The sequence below is a fragment of the Blennius ocellaris genome (genome assembly GCF_963422515.1).
Source record: "Blennius ocellaris genome assembly, chromosome: 17".
Taxonomy (NCBI): domain Eukaryota; kingdom Metazoa; phylum Chordata; class Actinopteri; order Blenniiformes; family Blenniidae; genus Blennius; species Blennius ocellaris.
Genome location: NC_137666.1, coordinates 15,168,962 through 15,187,220, shown reverse-complemented (window position 1 = coordinate 15,187,220; position 18,259 = coordinate 15,168,962). Strand labels below are relative to the sequence as shown.

General features: G+C 41.2%; 1 protein-coding gene across 1 annotated transcript in view; it reads right to left on the bottom strand.

Annotated features, from left to right (window-relative positions):
- Positions 1–18,259, bottom strand: part of dlgap2a (discs, large homolog-associated protein 2a) — a gene marked incomplete at its 3' end in the record, with an annotated part of 190,273 nt that overhangs the window by 30,893 nt on the left and 141,121 nt on the right. The window contains exons 4-6 of the mRNA XM_080512483.1: positions 17,251–17,465; positions 4,860–5,010; positions 3,356–3,572 (exon numbers count right to left, since the gene is read on the bottom strand). Of these exons, the coding sequence (XP_080368609.1) occupies positions 3,356–3,572; positions 4,860–5,010; positions 17,251–17,465 (583 nt within the window). The remainder of the gene's footprint in view (positions 1–3,355; positions 3,573–4,859; positions 5,011–17,250; positions 17,466–18,259) is intronic.

Sequence of the window (18,259 nt, the reverse complement as noted above, 5' to 3'; positions counted from 1 at the left end):
GGATCTGATAAATTATCGGGAAAGGTGACGATGGGATCTGGACTTGTGTCACTGTCAGCTGGACTCGCAGGAGAATCTGTGTCAAAATACTCTGATACCACAATAGATGGACACATAGGATCAGCCACTTGACTAACACTTGGTTTAACAAGCTCAAGCTCAGTTATGAGTTCCTCGGAGACTAATACTGGGCTTTGGCTTATGGGACTAGGTTGAGAATCTACTGGTAGCTCTGGGGGCTCTGGATCTACATGTGTTGGGTCTGACGTCTCTTTATCTTCTGTTTCCGAATATGGCAAAGATACAGTATCAGTACTTTGGGAGGACGTCTCTGGCTTTTCCACAGTGAGAGGATCTGTAGACTCTGAATCTGACTGATCATCATGTTCCTCTGGTGGAGAGATTGTCAGTACAGGGACTGGAAATGGGAGCTGCATTTGATCTCTTTCAATTGGTTCTGAGTCTGGGGATTTGATGTCATCGGGATGAGACAGTTCAACAAGTGAATGGGATTCATTAGCTTGATCTGTATTTATTAGCTGTGGAACTATTTCTTGCTCCACCGTTGATGAATCCTGAGAGCGCTCAACAGCTAAGTCTGATGAGAGTGGCAATGTACTTTCAGTGGAGGTGACTGGTTTATTACAGTCAATGCCAGAAAAGCTGGCAAGTCCATGGTCTGGTTGGTCTGAATCGGGTTCAGATTTGGATTTTGGGTCACGGTTAATAGCAGCAGGAACATCACTGGTGTCAAATGGCTCTGGTTGGGTGGCTCTAACAGTACCAGGAAGTAGTGGATCTAAAGAAAGTGGTATGGCACTCTCCACGTACATTGACTGCGGACAAGCAAGAATGCTCGGATCCATTGAGAGCTGTTTTGGCAGACTACGACGAGCCCCTTTCTTTTCATCCTTCTCTTCTGGACAATTAACAGCTGCGTCAGCTGTGCTTTGCCTGACCAAGACTTTGCTCCTGGCCTGAGTGCCCACAGACACTTTTGATACCTGGGGTTTCTTCTCTCGAGCTCCTCCAGTACCTCTATCTATTGTAGAGGTTCCACAAGCTCCTGCCACTTCATCTGCTCCTTCCCCGGGACCTGGTTTTGTTACTGGTCCTGTTTCAACCCCTCCACCTAAACCTAACCCAGCTCCGGCTGAAGCGCTTCCAGCCTGGGGAGACCATGTGTTGTAATGCTGTGTGAAAGTGTTGAAGTTACTGTTGAAAGCACGAAGCTCTTTGCAGAGGTCCCTCCTGAGTTCCGCTAACTCTCGACGCATGGCCGAAACCTCTTCTTTCCACTGCATGCTGATGGCTGCAGCCAATGTGGCCGACTCTTTGATACTGGCCTGGATGGCTTTTGGCGACGGGCGTTCTGCAGCACTAGATCTCGGAGATCTGAAGAGGCTTGGAGAAACAGGCGGTCCTGACAAAGGCTTGGCTGTTGCCCCCATGGTATCCTGGTGGTAAAGCCTGTCTCTTCTTATGGGACAGCCTAGATCGTCATGAGTCAAAGGGGCCGTGTCTGCCAGATCCTCATTTATACTGGTCTGGTCGGGTAAACAAGAGTCTTCCTGCACATAATTTCTGTCTGGAAGACAAATGTAAATACGTCTCTGTGATATAGCCACAGGTGTGAGCAGCTGGAGAGAATGTGCTTTTTATTGCCACAAAGCAGTAACAACAAGTCATGCATTGAATGCCATGAGTCAAAAAGAGATAATAGCTGAAAACTACAGCAGTTAGCTGCTAACCTTATGATTATTGTTCAATAAACACATGAGCATACCATATATTATGATTGGATGAAATAAGGTTCAATCTCTGTAATATCATTACAATTGGTAAATTGGCTCAATGCTGAGTAAACACTCCCATTTTGACTCATTTCCATGAATGGCTTACACTGCCTTCTCGCCTTTAATTCTTTAGCATGCATTCTTCACATCTTTTCAATGCACAAAGCTGAAATTGCTTTCTTTCCAAACACATCACAGGGAATAGACAATGTATCTCATAAATGAGGTGTTGGAGCGGTCCTAGCATGCGCTTCTGCTTTCAGCTGAGGTAAGGGAATGTGAACTTTGTGCAGTGAAAAGAGGCAAAGATGAACAAAGCTTTGGAACCTTCTCTAATCAATCAGGAAGTACGGTATGAACCCTATTGAAAAATGTGAGGTCCAGTACGACCATTTGAATCACAGCACGGCAAAATCCATCACACACCAAACTCTGCATCCTAAAAATGCAAAGATACTTGGGTTTACAGAGAAAGCAGTGTAAGCAAACATTTTAGGGTATAACAGATTGATCATAAGCACATCTCCAGATGTCCACACCTCTAACTCTCCCTATTATAATCCAACTGATGCTGTTTGTTCATGTATCTGTATGGGAGAAGGTGGAATCCACTCAGACTTCTTGTCCGGGTAGTTTTTCTTCTTTTCTTCCCACATTTCTCCATCTGTACAAAGAGGTTATCTGTTCCTCTGTGAATCCAGCAACGACGGGGATTGTTGAAACCACCAGCAGCTCACAATCTTTTATATGTATCCAGGCTCAGTGTCATAAATAAATGCACGCGTCAGCTGAGTAGGTTTAGATTTATTGTTACACAGACGCATATCGGCTATGTATGACTAACCAGTGTGACAGTTCAGTTCTCAGTGTCATTGTTGTCAGATTTACATTATTTATTATCAAAGTCACAACACAATTATCTGCAACTCTGTAACAGGATCTTGTTGTGTGTAAACTTGAGCTTCAGGATGTGGCAAAAAAAAATGAATGTAATCAATTTTATTGAACAAACAAATCTTAAATCTGTGACATTACAACTGTGTTTAAAGGTACAGAATACACTCTGCATACGCTCACTGTGTTCTTTGCCCAATGTGTCATAAAACTGTGTGCTCATTGTGGCACCGTGAAGAAAGGTCAGATTTCCAAAATGTAGTGGAAAAGGCAGCCGAGTACTCGTTCTGAACTGATTTTGTATTTCGGACAATATCTATTAGTGATTTTCAATAGGGTTCATAGCTTTACTCTCTGATGCATCCGGTGGATGAGCAGATGAAGCACTGTATCCAAAATACAGTCGGATGAACTGGCACAGCTCACAAGTGTACAGTAATCATACCCCCATCAAAAATGGAAACATACAGGAGTGACTCATGCAAATACGAAGCTGTCTCACAGCAAAACATCTTTATAATACTTGTCCTTTAAAAAAAAAAAAAAAAAACTTTTGCCAGACAGCAATGCCAATGTAAGCTTTGGTTGTGAATTGATCAGTCCTCCCATCAACAAAACTACCAACATTCAGGATGTGATGTATAGTAATGTCTTATCATCCTTACCTGTGGTGGATCTGATGGTGGAGGTGACGGTGGAGGCCATGGGGGGGATACACTCATCATCTTGTGAGTAGCCGGCCTGGATCGCACGCAGGTAGCTGTGGCTCCGGGTCCTGAAGCAGCCGGGCAAGTCCAGGGCCTCCATGGCCTGGGATTCAACCTCGCTGAACACCGATTCGCAAACAGACTCAAACTGGCCGTTTATTTCCGTTTCACTGACCTGAAAGAACAAACGTCAGCAGGAAAACTCCACTTTTGTTAACTTAATCATTTCTCTTTGTCAAGAGGGTGTAAATAACATCTTAATTTTCAACATCTCTTAAATTTCTGTTATTTCAGAGCAGTTATTGTGCTATTCAACAGTCAGTTATCACACTGTCAAAACTGAATTGCAGTTATTTCAATGCAAAACATCAAAAGTAGAATCACACACACTTTCTATCGTCATTCAAGTTCACATAATTCAGGTTTCAATTTTATTTCCCTTTTGTAGTGAAATAACTTAAAAATGAATAAAACACGGGTGGCAAACGGGTCAAGCAATAAGATTACACAGGAAATGATTCCTTATTTTTTTCTGGAAAAAGCATTTAGTTGTCTACAAAAGGTTTCTCTTCTCTGTTATATCTACTTCAATTACAAACACAGCCGACTGCTGAACTCTAACAGAGTGCATGTTTTAATAGCTAAAAGACAACAGAGCAATCAATAAAAAAAGGTAATTTTTTTTTTTCATAATCACAAGCTATTCTTGTTTATAGTGTTGCCTGGATATTGTTTCCACGCCAGTTTAAAACCTGAGAGCTGGCTGCTTTTACTTTTACTGCAACGCCTCGAGCTTTCTGCAAAATGCCATCCAAACATGACGAAAATGTTCATGAAGTCTCGATCGAATCTTTCATCACAGCACATTTGATGCTGTTGACATCAGCTCCCTGTTACTCAGTTGAGATGTGCATAACTCGGGAATTATTTGGTATAGACTAGAAATATTTTGATGGTTATCAGTCCGCTCTCATTTGGCAAAAATCAGGAATCAAAGATAAACATCTTGTTTTATTGGGATTTGGAATTAGTTGGAGTTTAGTTGAGCTTTTAAGCACTCCAAACAAATCGATATGTCTCTCTTTCAGAGAGGAGATGAATATCTCAGCAACCCCTGCTGGTGTCCTTTAATCTATCCAGATAAACAATGTGTAATGAGGTGTCATATGAAATAAGGAAAACTTCCATAAACCCATGAAAATGCATGTTTTGGTAAAAACAAAAAAAATCACAGACACATTGAAGGTGCAATGACAAAGAAACAAGGACAATTCAGCTCATTAACTGAGGAAGTGAATACAAAAATTCAGCTGTGAAATCATTAGATTTTGCTGGAGGGAGCCAGGAAAATCCCCCGGGTCCTCCAGCTGTCCCCTGTGAGTGCAACACTATTATTCACAAATCCAAGGTTGGACTGTGAAAATTTGCCCAAATTGAGAGGTCTCCGACTCACCTGGCTCACTTGGCTAACACAGCTGGCCTGGCTGAGGGTGCTGACGGCTCGCATATAGCTCTGGTTCCTCGAGCGAAACTTGGGCGAGTTGTAGTTGGCAGAGGGATCCAGGGCAATGCTCGGGTGCATGTCCCTGGTGGCTTGCAAGTGGTAGCTCTGACTGAACCGAGAGAGACAGAGAGAAACAGGCGAGGAGTGGGATGACAGCCACGGTCATGGCTTCTTAAGCAAGTCAATTAGCTATAATTCAACTTATAAACAAGCCGTTGGAGTCGGGGCTACAGGTGTAACCTGATGACAAAAACAATTATGCATTATTAAAATCAGGCTTCCTCTGGGCGGCCTGAACTGGAGAAGGAAGCTGGTTATGACACTGCATCCCTCCGGTGGGGAAAATCTCTGTTTCCGTTTCTCTCTCACCCTACACTGTGTCCTTAAAAAGGCAGTTCGCTACTTGTTGTGCAGAAACGTCCAATCAATGCTTGGAAATGAAGGAAATGCAAATCAGGAGCTAGTTAGTGAGCAAGCACTTGGGAAAGCACCCACAGTGTCAGCCAGGTCAATTAAATGTGCTTCTCCAGCACTGCGAGGGGAGACGTTCAGAAGCCGGTGCCTGGTTAGGAGATGGACAGAAAGACTCAGAGGGGGAAAAAAATGTGCTTTAAGTAAACTTGAAACTTCTCAGCGAGTCACTCTCCAAACGGCAAATGGAGGTGAGCTTCCCTCCGGATCTATTTCTAATGACAGGTGTGGATGAGTAAGCAGTTTCTCGGCTTTTTATAGAGATAAAGGCGGCTGTTTGGCAAAAAGAAACAGGCAGTGTGATTAAAAGTCCTCCTCAATCCATCTTGTGCGGCGAGGCCCTCAGTATTTGCAATGTAATAGCAACCTCGTGAATGTCCCGAAGACATCGCAGAGCAGGAAAACCCACAGATTACGACTATGAAGTGGTAAGAAGATCACAATTATTGTGATAAATGTTTCATACAGGATGCAGTTTGCTGGTAGGGATGGGTAATATACGCATCTTTCTGGTCAATGCATTTCTGCTTCATGTGAATTATGGGTGTAAACTTTCACTGTGATTAAAGCTACTTCACCAGTGAACCTGGCGAAATGCATCAAAAATAGTTTTGAATCGTTTTAAAACCAGAGTATAGGAGGGTGCCAACTTTCATGCATGAAAAGGGTAACTCATGCTATTGATGATCACTATCTGCAGAATGAATAATCCATTCTTCATACATTTGGAAGAGGTTGAAAACTGAGTTATAAAAAGAACCAATACTTTTAATCGCATGCTCACCAGCACCATCACTATCCACCACTATTTTGCTAATCTTTTAAACCCTTATGTGCTTCCGTGTATTTTTCCCTCTCAGGGCTGTGTCATTTTAAATGTCCCAAAGGTCTGGGTGTTCTCATTTTAATCCCAAATGTGATGCAGCAAGCTACCTGCACATATGATAAAGCCGTATCAGACAAAGAACAGGACTCTCATTTGATTGTCAAACTGTGTCTTATACTCTTCAATTGGCTTGTTTCTTTCACTATTTCTGAATACAACTACATCCAGCAACTCGTGCAAAATCCCTCCTCATAATTAATGAAATTATGATTCATAGTGTTATTTTATCATTTTCAAAAGAAAAGTTGATGGCAAGAAGCATTGTTGGAGGTGTCCTTTTTCAAAGCTCTGAGAGTGGAACTGTTCATTGTGTCTTAGACCCCGTTTACACATTTTTATTCCAGAAAAGTTTTGCGTTCATGTTATTCTCCATCTACTCGCACATGCGTAGAAGAATTAGTTACTTATAAGACGTCTGCACTGAGACAGAGTCGCATTGTTGTCAAAACGTTCCACCTTGGGAGCTGTTTTCAAAAAGCTGCATTTTCAGTGACTCCGTGTCGTGTAAATGGGGCCTCATTTCATCATCTTAATTTGTCTTCATTCCATTAACTTACTGGTGTATAAATAGGTGTTCCAATAAGACATTTTCAATTTATTTGACTCCCTTTTGTCTCTCTCTCTCTTTTTTTTTTTTTTGTAAAACTAAATAAAAAGTTCGGTGGGAAGCATGGTGGGATAAGAACCTCCCACCCTCTGCTTTCTTCACAAATTGCACCCTGACTGTTTGCGAAAATGCAACCCAACCTCGCTGAAGCGCTGTCATTTATATCGGAAAATTGTATCATATGATTGTGTTTAATGTTGCCTGATGCTTTGCCAGTTTGCCTCAGGTGACCTCTTATTGACTGGTCTTGAGTGTTTGCTCTGCGAGGCGTCCACATTGAGTGTGTCAGCAGGGCGGCGAGCCAGCTGGCCCCAACATCTGACCACTGCAACATGGCAGCAACGGAGAGCGTTCAGACGGGGAGGGGAGGGATGGAGACTGTATTCACCTTAAGTCTGCAGCAAAATTGGTGATGTAGTTACGCATGTCACTGTTGATTTTATCCAGGCGGTAAGAGCTGTGGGGCAGAAGAGAAAACACAGTTACTGGGTCCCGTAAAAAGGGTTGGTGGGATGGATGTGACGTCACTGAGTCCAATGGAATCAGCTCTGCATGGAATCGGTGGCACATTGAATGTTTGCTTGGGAGTCATTTCACCAAAGTGCTGCAAACATTAGGGTGATACAATATGACCGAGATGGCCTTTATGTGATGGGGAATAAAAGGGAGGATGTCACATTTAGATTTTTGTTGGCAGGAGGAAAAAAAAAAACAACCCAAAAAACCTGCCGGGTCAAGATGATGTTCTTGTAATGAAACGTACAAAAACACACGAGTGTCAAAATGAAGAGTGTATCATAGAGTTAGTACACACACACACACACACACACACACACACACACACACACACACACACACACACACACACACACACACACACACACACACACACACACACACACACACACACACACACACACACACACACACACACACACACACAGTGTCCACAACCACTTGATGATCAAATGGTGCACACAACAAAAACATTATAATCCACACACTTTTCCCCTGTGAGCCTAATTAGATTTTGTTAATTGATGAAAAAAACAAACAAACAAAAAAAAAACCTTTCTGCCTTTCTTTAAGTTTCAGCTGATAAGATCAGAGAGAAGTGCACTAGTTTTGATACAAAAATGTGTATTACTCCCTCACCCATGCCTGCCTGTAGAGAGGTCGAGATGTAGAGGGACTTCTTTGAGAATGCGTCGTCCTTTATCAGATCATGTCACAATAAGTTCCCTCTAATGTTTCTGATTGGCCCTAGTGCACTTCCATTGTCGCCAATGCTAATGCTAGGGATGATGGGAAACTTGTACTTACTTCCTGCCTTTTATGCTACCAAAAGAGAGAGAGAGGACGTACTCTTCCAATGGGTAAAGAAAATCTGTAATTTTTAACAGGACCCCCTAAAGTGGGCGGGAAAAGGAACCATTTATCTAATTTATGGGCAGTGACATTCAGAATATGGTTAATATAAAAACCAAGAGCAATTAAAAACTCAGGGTTTGCCCTTTTCTAAGGCAGCAACAAATGAACATCAATATCAGTCAGTATATATTAAATGGTAAATGGATTTCAGTTATATAGTGCTTTTCAACCATGTGAGCAGTCCCAAAGCGCATTCATACACACATTCACGCACCAATGGAGCCTGCTGCCATGCAAGGCGCTGTCAATCCATAGCGAGCAACTTGGCATGTGGGCAGGTGCAACCTTCCGATTGGAAGACGAGCGTTTTCCCAACCGAGCCACGCCGCCCCGTCACCACTGATTATATTTAATGCATACACTGATAAATAATCATCTTGTGAGTTTGATGGCATGCAGTCTAATTACATCAAAAATATGAGAATCAGAAGTTAATTTCAATTTTGATGGGGAAAAAAACACTCCAGTGCCTTGATCAGACGAGATAAATGTTCTCTGGGGTTGTTCGTCGGTAGATTGCAGAAAATCAACTGAGAGTAAGTCTTGATAACGGTGCCACTAAAACTTGAGTAGTTAAAAATGGAGTTTCTAATCCTTTTGTTTTGTTCGAGCCATGTGCCAAAACTTCAAGAGGGTTGCAATCATTTGAAGCACAGAATCTGATAGCAGGAGACAATTGACACATTTTCCATTGTGTTCGGCGTCACCGTCATAATTGAGGCTGTGTGAAAAGACTTGCAAACTGAAAGGCAGCCTAACTATTCATGACACGTCCCACGCCGCTGCAAAATCAATGGGTTGGAATCCCGCTCTGACCTTGGGATCTGAGGGAGAAACACTCTTCCACGACGCTATCTAAATGAGTAATTACATTATGTTGAATCAGGAATTATTGACTGCTTTGCCAGTGTTAAGTCTGATTAATTGTAGCCTCTCAAAAAGCTAATCATGGATGGGGGGCAAACAAATGTGAGCTATTTTGGAACCTGCCAAAAACGGGGGCTGAATGGTCGGCTCCTGCGATTGGACACAGAGTCATTCAAAGAAACGCATGTTAATGGATGATGTTCTTCTGTGCAAGTGTGTGAATGTGTGCCAGCGTAGTTATTAAAAGTGACAAACCATTACTGATTGTCCCATTATGCTAATGACTAATGGTGAAATTTACCACGTTATTGAGTTTATCATCATTAATATGGCTTTTAAGCATGTTCGACCATCACAGGAAAAAAAAAAAGTGGTTTATATCCAGTTTATATCCAGTTTATCACAGCTGGAGGGGATGAAGGGATGCAGTCTCCTTCACCTGAGCTATATATCCCCTGTTCTCCTGCTGCAGAGAATAAAAAGCTTCCCCAATAGAAGTGAACGGAAGCTATTTCACTGACAGACCTGACGAATAAGTCAAATAAATGTACTCATTCTAATTAGATTTTGGTCTAATGCTAGATTTACTTTGCTAAAGTAATCTCAACCCACTCAACACAAGCAGTCACATTTACTCACACACACCAGTGGCAACAGCAGGGTCTTGACGCACCTTCAGAGTAAAACTTAGTATTTCACTATATTTACAAGCTTTTGTAGCCATTTTTGAAAGATTTGTTTATTTCAAAGATTTCCTTGCCATTTTAGTTTCCTTAGGTATTTTAACAATTTATAGCTGCTCTGTGTTTCCAACTGGTTCGAGCAGTTTTTTGCTGGAGTAACACTTTTTTTCTTTTTTCCTTTCCGCCCTTTTTTCTTTTCCGCTTTGCCGCTACAGAGATGCTGAAGAGCCACAAGTGTCCCGAGAGCCACAGGTTGAAAACCCCTCGTGTAAACATTCAAGTTCCTTTAAACAATTTTTCCTTGGTCATATAATCTGTATTTTCTATATATCACAACCGTTTCTCCGCATACGCAGACAATGGTGTGGTATACAACTCTTTGTTTGAGAAGTGCTGTTAAATTCAAGAGTGAACACAATCACTCTGCTACTGTTTATTGTTGCTGTTGTCAGTCACCACAAAAACTATTGTCTGCAACAATAATGCCCATGTGCAGTGCTATGAATTACAGAAAAGTTGTTTACACAGAGACCGAGATCTGCGCGTTTTAAAAAAGCTAAGCTGTCAGTGAACTTGCAATGACAACTTGCAATGACAATTTCATGTGAAGAGAATTTCATGTGTCTTTGCCTAAATGCAAAAACAGTTGGCCATAATCACTTGAAAATGTAAAAATGGCCATAGTGTCTTGCTCAAGGACACTTTCAAACATTCTCAGGGTAAGACGAGGGCTCAAACCGTCAGCCTTTCTATTTGAAGACAACCCCATTCAACACAACTACAAAGTGAGCCTCCGCTGTAATCAAACATAAATGAAATAATATCTTTTTTAAAGCTGTATTTATTCCCTTCTTAACTTGGATGTAGGTACACTGGGAAAAATCTAACTCTGTCTGTCAGTTCTGTTGCTCATTTAAAGGCACAGGAACCATTCGGAAGTGGGGTGAGGCAAGGTAAGCAATTATTAATTAAAACAATCACTGATGTCTCCACTTTGAGTGCATCATCAGCTCCTCCAGCTCAGCAGCCCCGTCTGTTACTGTGATGTATTCTTTATTGGTGAGATGAACAAAGGGGCGACCCTGTCATCTGCAGGAGTGACGGAGAGCTTGAGAGAGGGAAAGATGGAAGGAGGTGACGCGACTTGACAGGCCGTTCTCGCTTTAACACGATTTGCTTCAGGGAGCCGCTGCTGTCAAATTTGGGTTTGGCCGACGTGAATGCCACCCCCCCCCCCCCCCCCAGAGGGACATCAAATTGAGACGGGAGCAGATGAAATCCACCCTACACCATCTCCATCCTGAATTCAATCCAACTCCATCCCAACAAGCTCAATGAGCCAGAATAGCACAAGGTTTTTGCGTCAGGTGGTGCTCGCATGCCACATACCTCTGGTGTGGACTCGGCATGCAGAAGTCCACAAAAAGTGGAAGGTGGCAGTGATATTGTAAGGAAGTCCTATATTTAAGTCAGAATTAGTGTGATAATAGTCTTTGTAAAAGTGAAATAGGAGCAGGTCACTGGTACCCTGCAGACAATCAAGACGTAGAACTATTTATTTATTTACAAATGTGTCTAAAATAAATTATGTTCAGGTCTTAATCCAAATAAGCCATTAAAAAAAAGAGAGGTCTAAAATAATTATTTAATCTTTCATAAAACTTTATTATTTTTAAATTGATCATTTCAAATCACAAGCATCAAAAAGCATTTATGTTTTCATCTCTCTTATAAATTGATAATAAGCCAAACCACAGCTGATCCCAGGCGTGTTTCTGGATAGTCTGAGGGCAAGAGGCGCCTTCTATGACCACAGATAATAGTTTTGCGTCTGTGCAAGTCGGTGAACAAAAACAACAATGGAGGCCTCCACAGTGTCATGACTTCCAGTTTATATTCTGCTTGGACTTGGCAATTTTATGATTGGGTCCCTCGTAATGGCGATCCAATGTCTTTGTTTAGGCTCAGCTCCTTCCTCTTGAGAACTGCATGAAAGATATCGAGCCGTAAATCCAGTAACATTAACCTGCATCACAGGTACCCGTGATGTAAATTATCGGCCTGAAATCAAGTGAGTGTCCCTTTGTAAGAGCTGTGTGCTGCTGTTTGCATGTTTGTAGTTTGTCTCAGCTGTTTCTGATTCTTCTCCCTGTCAGTTTACGAATAATTCTCCTTTGGTAAGTTATGATGGAACTCCACTACTTCAAATCAGTAGCAAGTAAATGTAAAGAAGAAGTATTTGCCATTAGGTTAAACATTTTATTTCACTTGGATGTTTTGTAAATTACTGAGAAACATCTGCACTCCTATTCATATTCACACTTTATATACGTGTAAATCATTATTACAATGCTGTATATATATCGTTTTTTGTTTTATCATTATATGCTTTGCCTCATGATTTGTGCACAATGATGTTTATTTGGAAGGAAGAAGAAAGATTACTACTTTGGTTGCTGCTATTAGAGATTTAAATACTTTTAAAACGGGCTTAATCTCAGGTGATGCAGCATGACAGCAACTCTCAAGACAAAATTTACAGCAATTGAAATCTTTTGGAGCAGTTTAATTAGGAAAGGTACGGGCATACCTTATGCAATACAATTGCATTGATTACATAAGGAATGAATGCGCCACACAAAGTGGATCAACATATAACCACATCACAGTACATCTAAAGTTTTAATGCTCCCCTCCTATATCTCTGCATTTGGTTAACTTTTGTCAACCAGTATTATCAACCAGCTGACTAAATGATGTAATAGCTGCACTGAATCAATCACAAATTATAGCAATCAAAAAGATATGAGACCACATTACAGCTCGCTTTAGCAAGAGTTCACAGGAGTATCAGGACTCTTCAGTAATGACACTCTTGGGGACACTCCCGGCGTTTGAAATGAATGCACCAAACAACCCTCTCCTGCAGACTCAATAACGCTGCTGCTGCTGTCAATGGAGTCCGAGGCAGGCTGCACAGCCTGATCCATGCTGGTCAATAACTTGGCTTTCAGCAGAGCCCAGCAGACTGGCTCTCACCACTGAGCGCGCCATTATTCAGAGGGGCCTCGGAGTACAATAACTGCAACTGATAGTCCTTCCTGCTGTTGCATCCTCATAAATCATTCACTGTTTCCAGCTTTTCAGGATGGATAGTGAGTGAAAGCTTTGGAAGATGTGGGAAAGAAATCTCATAGCTCATTGTGGCAGGCTCATAAATTACATCATAATCTGGAAGGGCTGTTAAAGAGGCCAAATGACTGCATCCTGTTTGATAGATATCATTATCATCCTCCATGATGGCAATCCATAGTGTTCAGTTTGTCATTATATATCCACGGGATGGATATTTGGCCCATTATGTCGACTTTAAAAGGGCCCATCTGACAGTAAAAGCTGATTTGTGGATCTCTGCCATCCTGCACGCAGACATCACAAACACTCTGCCAGAAACGATAATCCAGTTTGTGTACATGCGTGTTGTCATAGTGGTCAGGTTCAGCGAGCCGATGCGTATTAGCAGGTTGTGTGGGTGTTGCCCACAGCGGTTTCCATGTTTCAACAGAAAAATGGATTCGGTGTGACAGCGGCGCAATTCAAAACCCTCCGCTGTATGGAAATGAGGGTCAGCAGTGTGAAAAGTGCGAGACGAGGACAGAACGGAAGGAGTGAGGCAATCATCAGTGCTCGTCACTGTGTGTTTTCCGTCTCTTAACTCTGGGCCGTCTGAGATTGCAGACTGCGGCTCCGAGCCTGTCACAAGCCAAACTCCACACGGAGGTCAGGCACAAGGTCGTCTTTGCATAATGTCTACAGCTGATGACAGATTATGTGCCTTTTGGCTTCTGCAGTCTGTCGGCTGTACATGCACAGTGAGTGATTTATGCCGAAGTTGCAGTAGTCCGGCTGAGGAAAAGAGGCTGCTCAGTCGCAAAATTAATCACAACAGGGGATTTTAAAGTGTGGGAGAAAGAAGCCCCCCCCCCCCCCCCCCCCCCCCAACTCTCTCATAACATACATGAGTTGTATCATGCCAAATGGTAATTTTTGGTTCATCACACATACACATATGGAATGCTTTCATTTAATATACAGTCAAACAGGTACAAATAAACTTTGTAATTGTTTAGTTTTATCTATTTATATCTTGGTCTTGCGTTCCCTCAATTTGTGAAGCTGTCAGTTCAGCTCCGCCCCGACTTAACTCCCAGCTCTGAGTGGTTTACCAAACACAGATGAGCTGCGACCAAACAGATCTGTGACTTTGAGACGGTCCCTGTGCTGTGGGAACAGTGAGCCAGCGATCACATGAAGGCAGCAGGGACAAACTGTAAGTGTCACAAGTCGGTGAGCTGTGCAGTCAAACTGGACAACTCAAGATTTTTGAGGCAACATCCATGAACACATTTCCAAATTGAGAAAAAATAAAAATAAAAAATCAGACGATGAATTCCATTAACATCACGTCAAATGTAAAAGTTAATATTAAACATGACATTCAGGTTAAAAGCCCCCAAATTGCTGAAGTTGATAGATTAGTGAAAAAATTGGACTAGAGTATAACTACTCATTCATTAAATTGCCATAAATTACAAGTAGAAGAGCTATAATAAAGGAAAAAAGAACTCCAATAATCAATAACTACTCACAGCAATTCACTTAAATTATAATGTCAATCGTACACATTTAATTAAATGTAACTGAATGTATGTGGTATGTATTGCAGCGTCGAGTAAGGTTTCATAGTTAAATAATACATTCATAAAGCATCATAAAATACATTTTATGATTCTTCACCAACACAGCTACTTTCATTTATTACTGGAAGATTTGAAACTCAAACAGTGTGATAACTTTGGCATCCAACCAAAGACGAGTACCAAACTGATCCTGTGAGGAGAAAATGACACCTACGAAGGATTTCCCCAAAAAGTACTGCACCCAAATGAAAACCCAGGTCGAACATTACCTCAGTGTTTTCCTCAGATCGCAGAGTGATCAGAAAGCATTCTTCTTTCATCTTTTTTGTCTCTAATGTAAGGAAACACGATGTCTGTATGAAAGCCAGTCGGGCCCTCGGCATCAGGTCTTTACCGGAGACCCGCACTCTCAAATTCAACCTCGGAACAAAAATATAACACTGTGTTTTGAAAGAGCAGCTCCAAGTCCCCTTCTAAATTGTCACATTATTTAAAAGAAAAGGATTGTGGATCTGAGCTGTAATTACTGTTTTCACATTCTGTTCAAACAAAGAACACAGCACCCTTTTGTACAACCTATAACCTGCTGCACACATTATTAGAATTTGGACGTAGTAGAGCAATTCCCAAGAGCCAGTACAATAGGAAGATAAATTAAATTTGAACAGTTTCATTAATCGGGTAAAAAAAAAACTAAAAAAAAACACAGGATCCAAAGAAGATGGAACTATTGAGTAGAAAAAACACAATTAAACAAACTCTTAAGTTCCATTCCTGTGCGTGGTCTGTGTTTATCACTCACTATGTTTGAAGAACGAAAAGAAAAATGGAAAAAACATATTATGGAGCCTAAAAGGAGGAACGGCACTCTGAACAGCTTTACTGTTTTGTCTTTGTGGTGTATCAATGCTGTGCTTTATTATGATTGGTCTAATACGTATAAAAACATTAAGGGGGATAATTTCAATATTCATGTTGACGATAACACAACCCAACCAGAAACCTCTGGGGGACAAAGCTCGCCATTACTGAATGATTTCCCTGCTCTCATGCTAGTGGGGGTGAAACTATTTTAGCTTATTTTCCCACTGTGAAGGCTGTTATCTCAATTCTCTCTGATCTAATGGATTTGTTAATGCTATAATCATTGTGGCTCCTCTCGCATCTCTACATAACGTAGATGATTGCTTTCTTTTCCGTGTGACATTGTCTTTAGATTGCCTCATCATGTAATCCTCTTTCGAGTGTTTGCTTCCAATGCAGTGTCCCCAAAACAAAAGTCCTCTATTTCCTCCTCATTCAGTCGTTCCGATCCCAGAAGAACGCATGGAAATATTTTCCTGCAGCTGATCCCAATAACCATCAAGGAATTCTTAAGATTACAAGACTTATTTATTAAATGATGCAGTGATGGGGTTATTATAGATATGAAACACGAAAAGACTCAACAGGGATTCCACATGAACAAATATGAAATATAACTTCAAACAAACATCCAAAGAGCTGAGACTTGTGATCAGATTTTGGAGGTACACAAATGAAATGTCGTGTTGACATTCAGTGTGGGCACTGGAAATTTCAGGTTCCCCCGGTTGGATCGCAAACGTCTCCCTTCTCGACGGTCTGTTTACACAACAATGTTTTCAATTGAAAAAGAAAAATTTTCAGTGTCTTTTGGGTGTCTGCTTATTTTGTTAGTGTGTGTTGTAACGGTTGTCGAAAACACAACTTTTTGAAAATGGCTTATTAGAAATTGCTCTGTCACCGTGTAAATGGGAGAAAACACAACTTTGTGGAAAATGTGTAGGTGGTGGAAAAGCTGCTACCTTGGTCGTCTATCCATACGAATGTCTGTGTACTCCGCGATTGTGAATGTTTAAAAGTGTTAAATGTGTGTGGTTTCATTGCAAAGACAGCACCCAGTCGCGGCCCAACATGAAAACTACACTGTTTTCTGCCACCTCTGTGTAAAACAGACTGAGTTTTCAAAACATTACTGTACAAACGTAAACATTTTCTGAAAAGAAAACAAAAAAACTAAGCGTTTTTATTAGAATTAGTTGTCACGCAAAAGAGGTATCACACTTTGTCACACTTCGTTCTGATAGGAACGTTTCTGTGTCGACAAATGGGCCTCACTAATGCAGCAATTAGTTCGAACAAAATGAAATAAACGAGTAGACCCAGTCAGTTCCAAAATTAAGTTGGGGTTTTCTTGCGATTGAAGTCAGATTGATGTGTGAATCTAACGTGGACCAAAGGCCTGTCAGTGGGCCGAGCCCAGGACTTTCAAAGCATGTATCTTTGCAGTGCATCATGATAGATGTGCAAGCTGAGAGATTTCTATAGCGGCTTGATTTCTTTTCAGACTGTTATACTTTCAGAATCTTCCAGTTATGGGTTGCAACAGCGGATCATTTTAAAATATCGTCTCCATGGCAGCTTCATCCTCAGCATCATTGTCCCTGCACGGCTATCGCATAACTAATAAATGAATAAATAAAAAAGTGTGTGTGTATGTGTGTATTATTTTCATCACATGATTAAACAAATTTGGAATCATTTTGTAATAAATTAAAAGCATTTGCCTCATGCAACACTCAAGGCAAATTGAATACAGAAAGAAAAATAACAAGCTTAAAAAGTAAACCCCCTAAAAAACTGTCAAATATGAACCATGTTAATGAAACTTGTTGCGTCATACCTCTGGGAGTCCAGCAGGTCCCTGGGTCTGATGATGGCCTTGACGAGCGCGTCCGGCCGCACTGACTTCTGAGGCGATGTCTTGGGGCTGGAGTCTGACTCTCCGCTCTCTTCGTCCCCCATGGCTTTAACGTAGCTGCTGCTCCGCATCCGGCGACAAGGGATCTCATCATCCTTTCCACCACCAGGATAGCCTCCCCACTCATCCTGGGGCACCTGGTTGCAAGGACAAGGACACGGAATACATCGGTTGTAAAACAAGCAAACTGCATAGTTTTACAAGTTGTTCTAAAAGTATTTATCTGGCGAGTTCAAACTGCCAGCTTGTCCTGATGTTGCTTTCGCGTAACTTGAAATCACATCGATGCAATTTTGCATGTATATTAAAGGTACAGTATTGTAGTTATAAAGTGTTATTAGAAGAGTGAATGGGCGGTGGCTCGCTGGTTGGATTTCTCTATAATATTCTGGTAATTAGTACAACTTGGCTGCATTTGGTTCATAATTGTACTCCTTAATATCCGCAACAATCTTAATTTTAAATTTTTAAATATATAGACATTTCCACTTTTTTGTATTGGTTTTGTTTTTGCACCACTGCACAACTACAGCTTTGTACACTTTACATGATATGCTGTGAATGCAACTGTGAGATACCTTTATTTTATAAACCGCATACCAATAGATGCATATTAATTCATTTAATAGACGATTGAAGTGGTTCTTTCTGACCACTTGACATGTCAATAGAAAAATGTGTTCATTTAGCTGCTTCTCCACTTCTCCACCCCATTAGAGGTAAGATAAAAAGACACTTTATATTTGGTTTAACAAGTCACACATCACTGTTGTCCATGTCTATATATGGTATTCTAGTTGGTACAAGTTATAACATGTGCACTGCATTTCCAAATGTTTCTACCTCAAATGTTGTGTGTGATCCGACAGCTCTCTTGCAATGTGAACTATACATGATGTTTTCCCATGTTATATGCTATTACAAATCATTG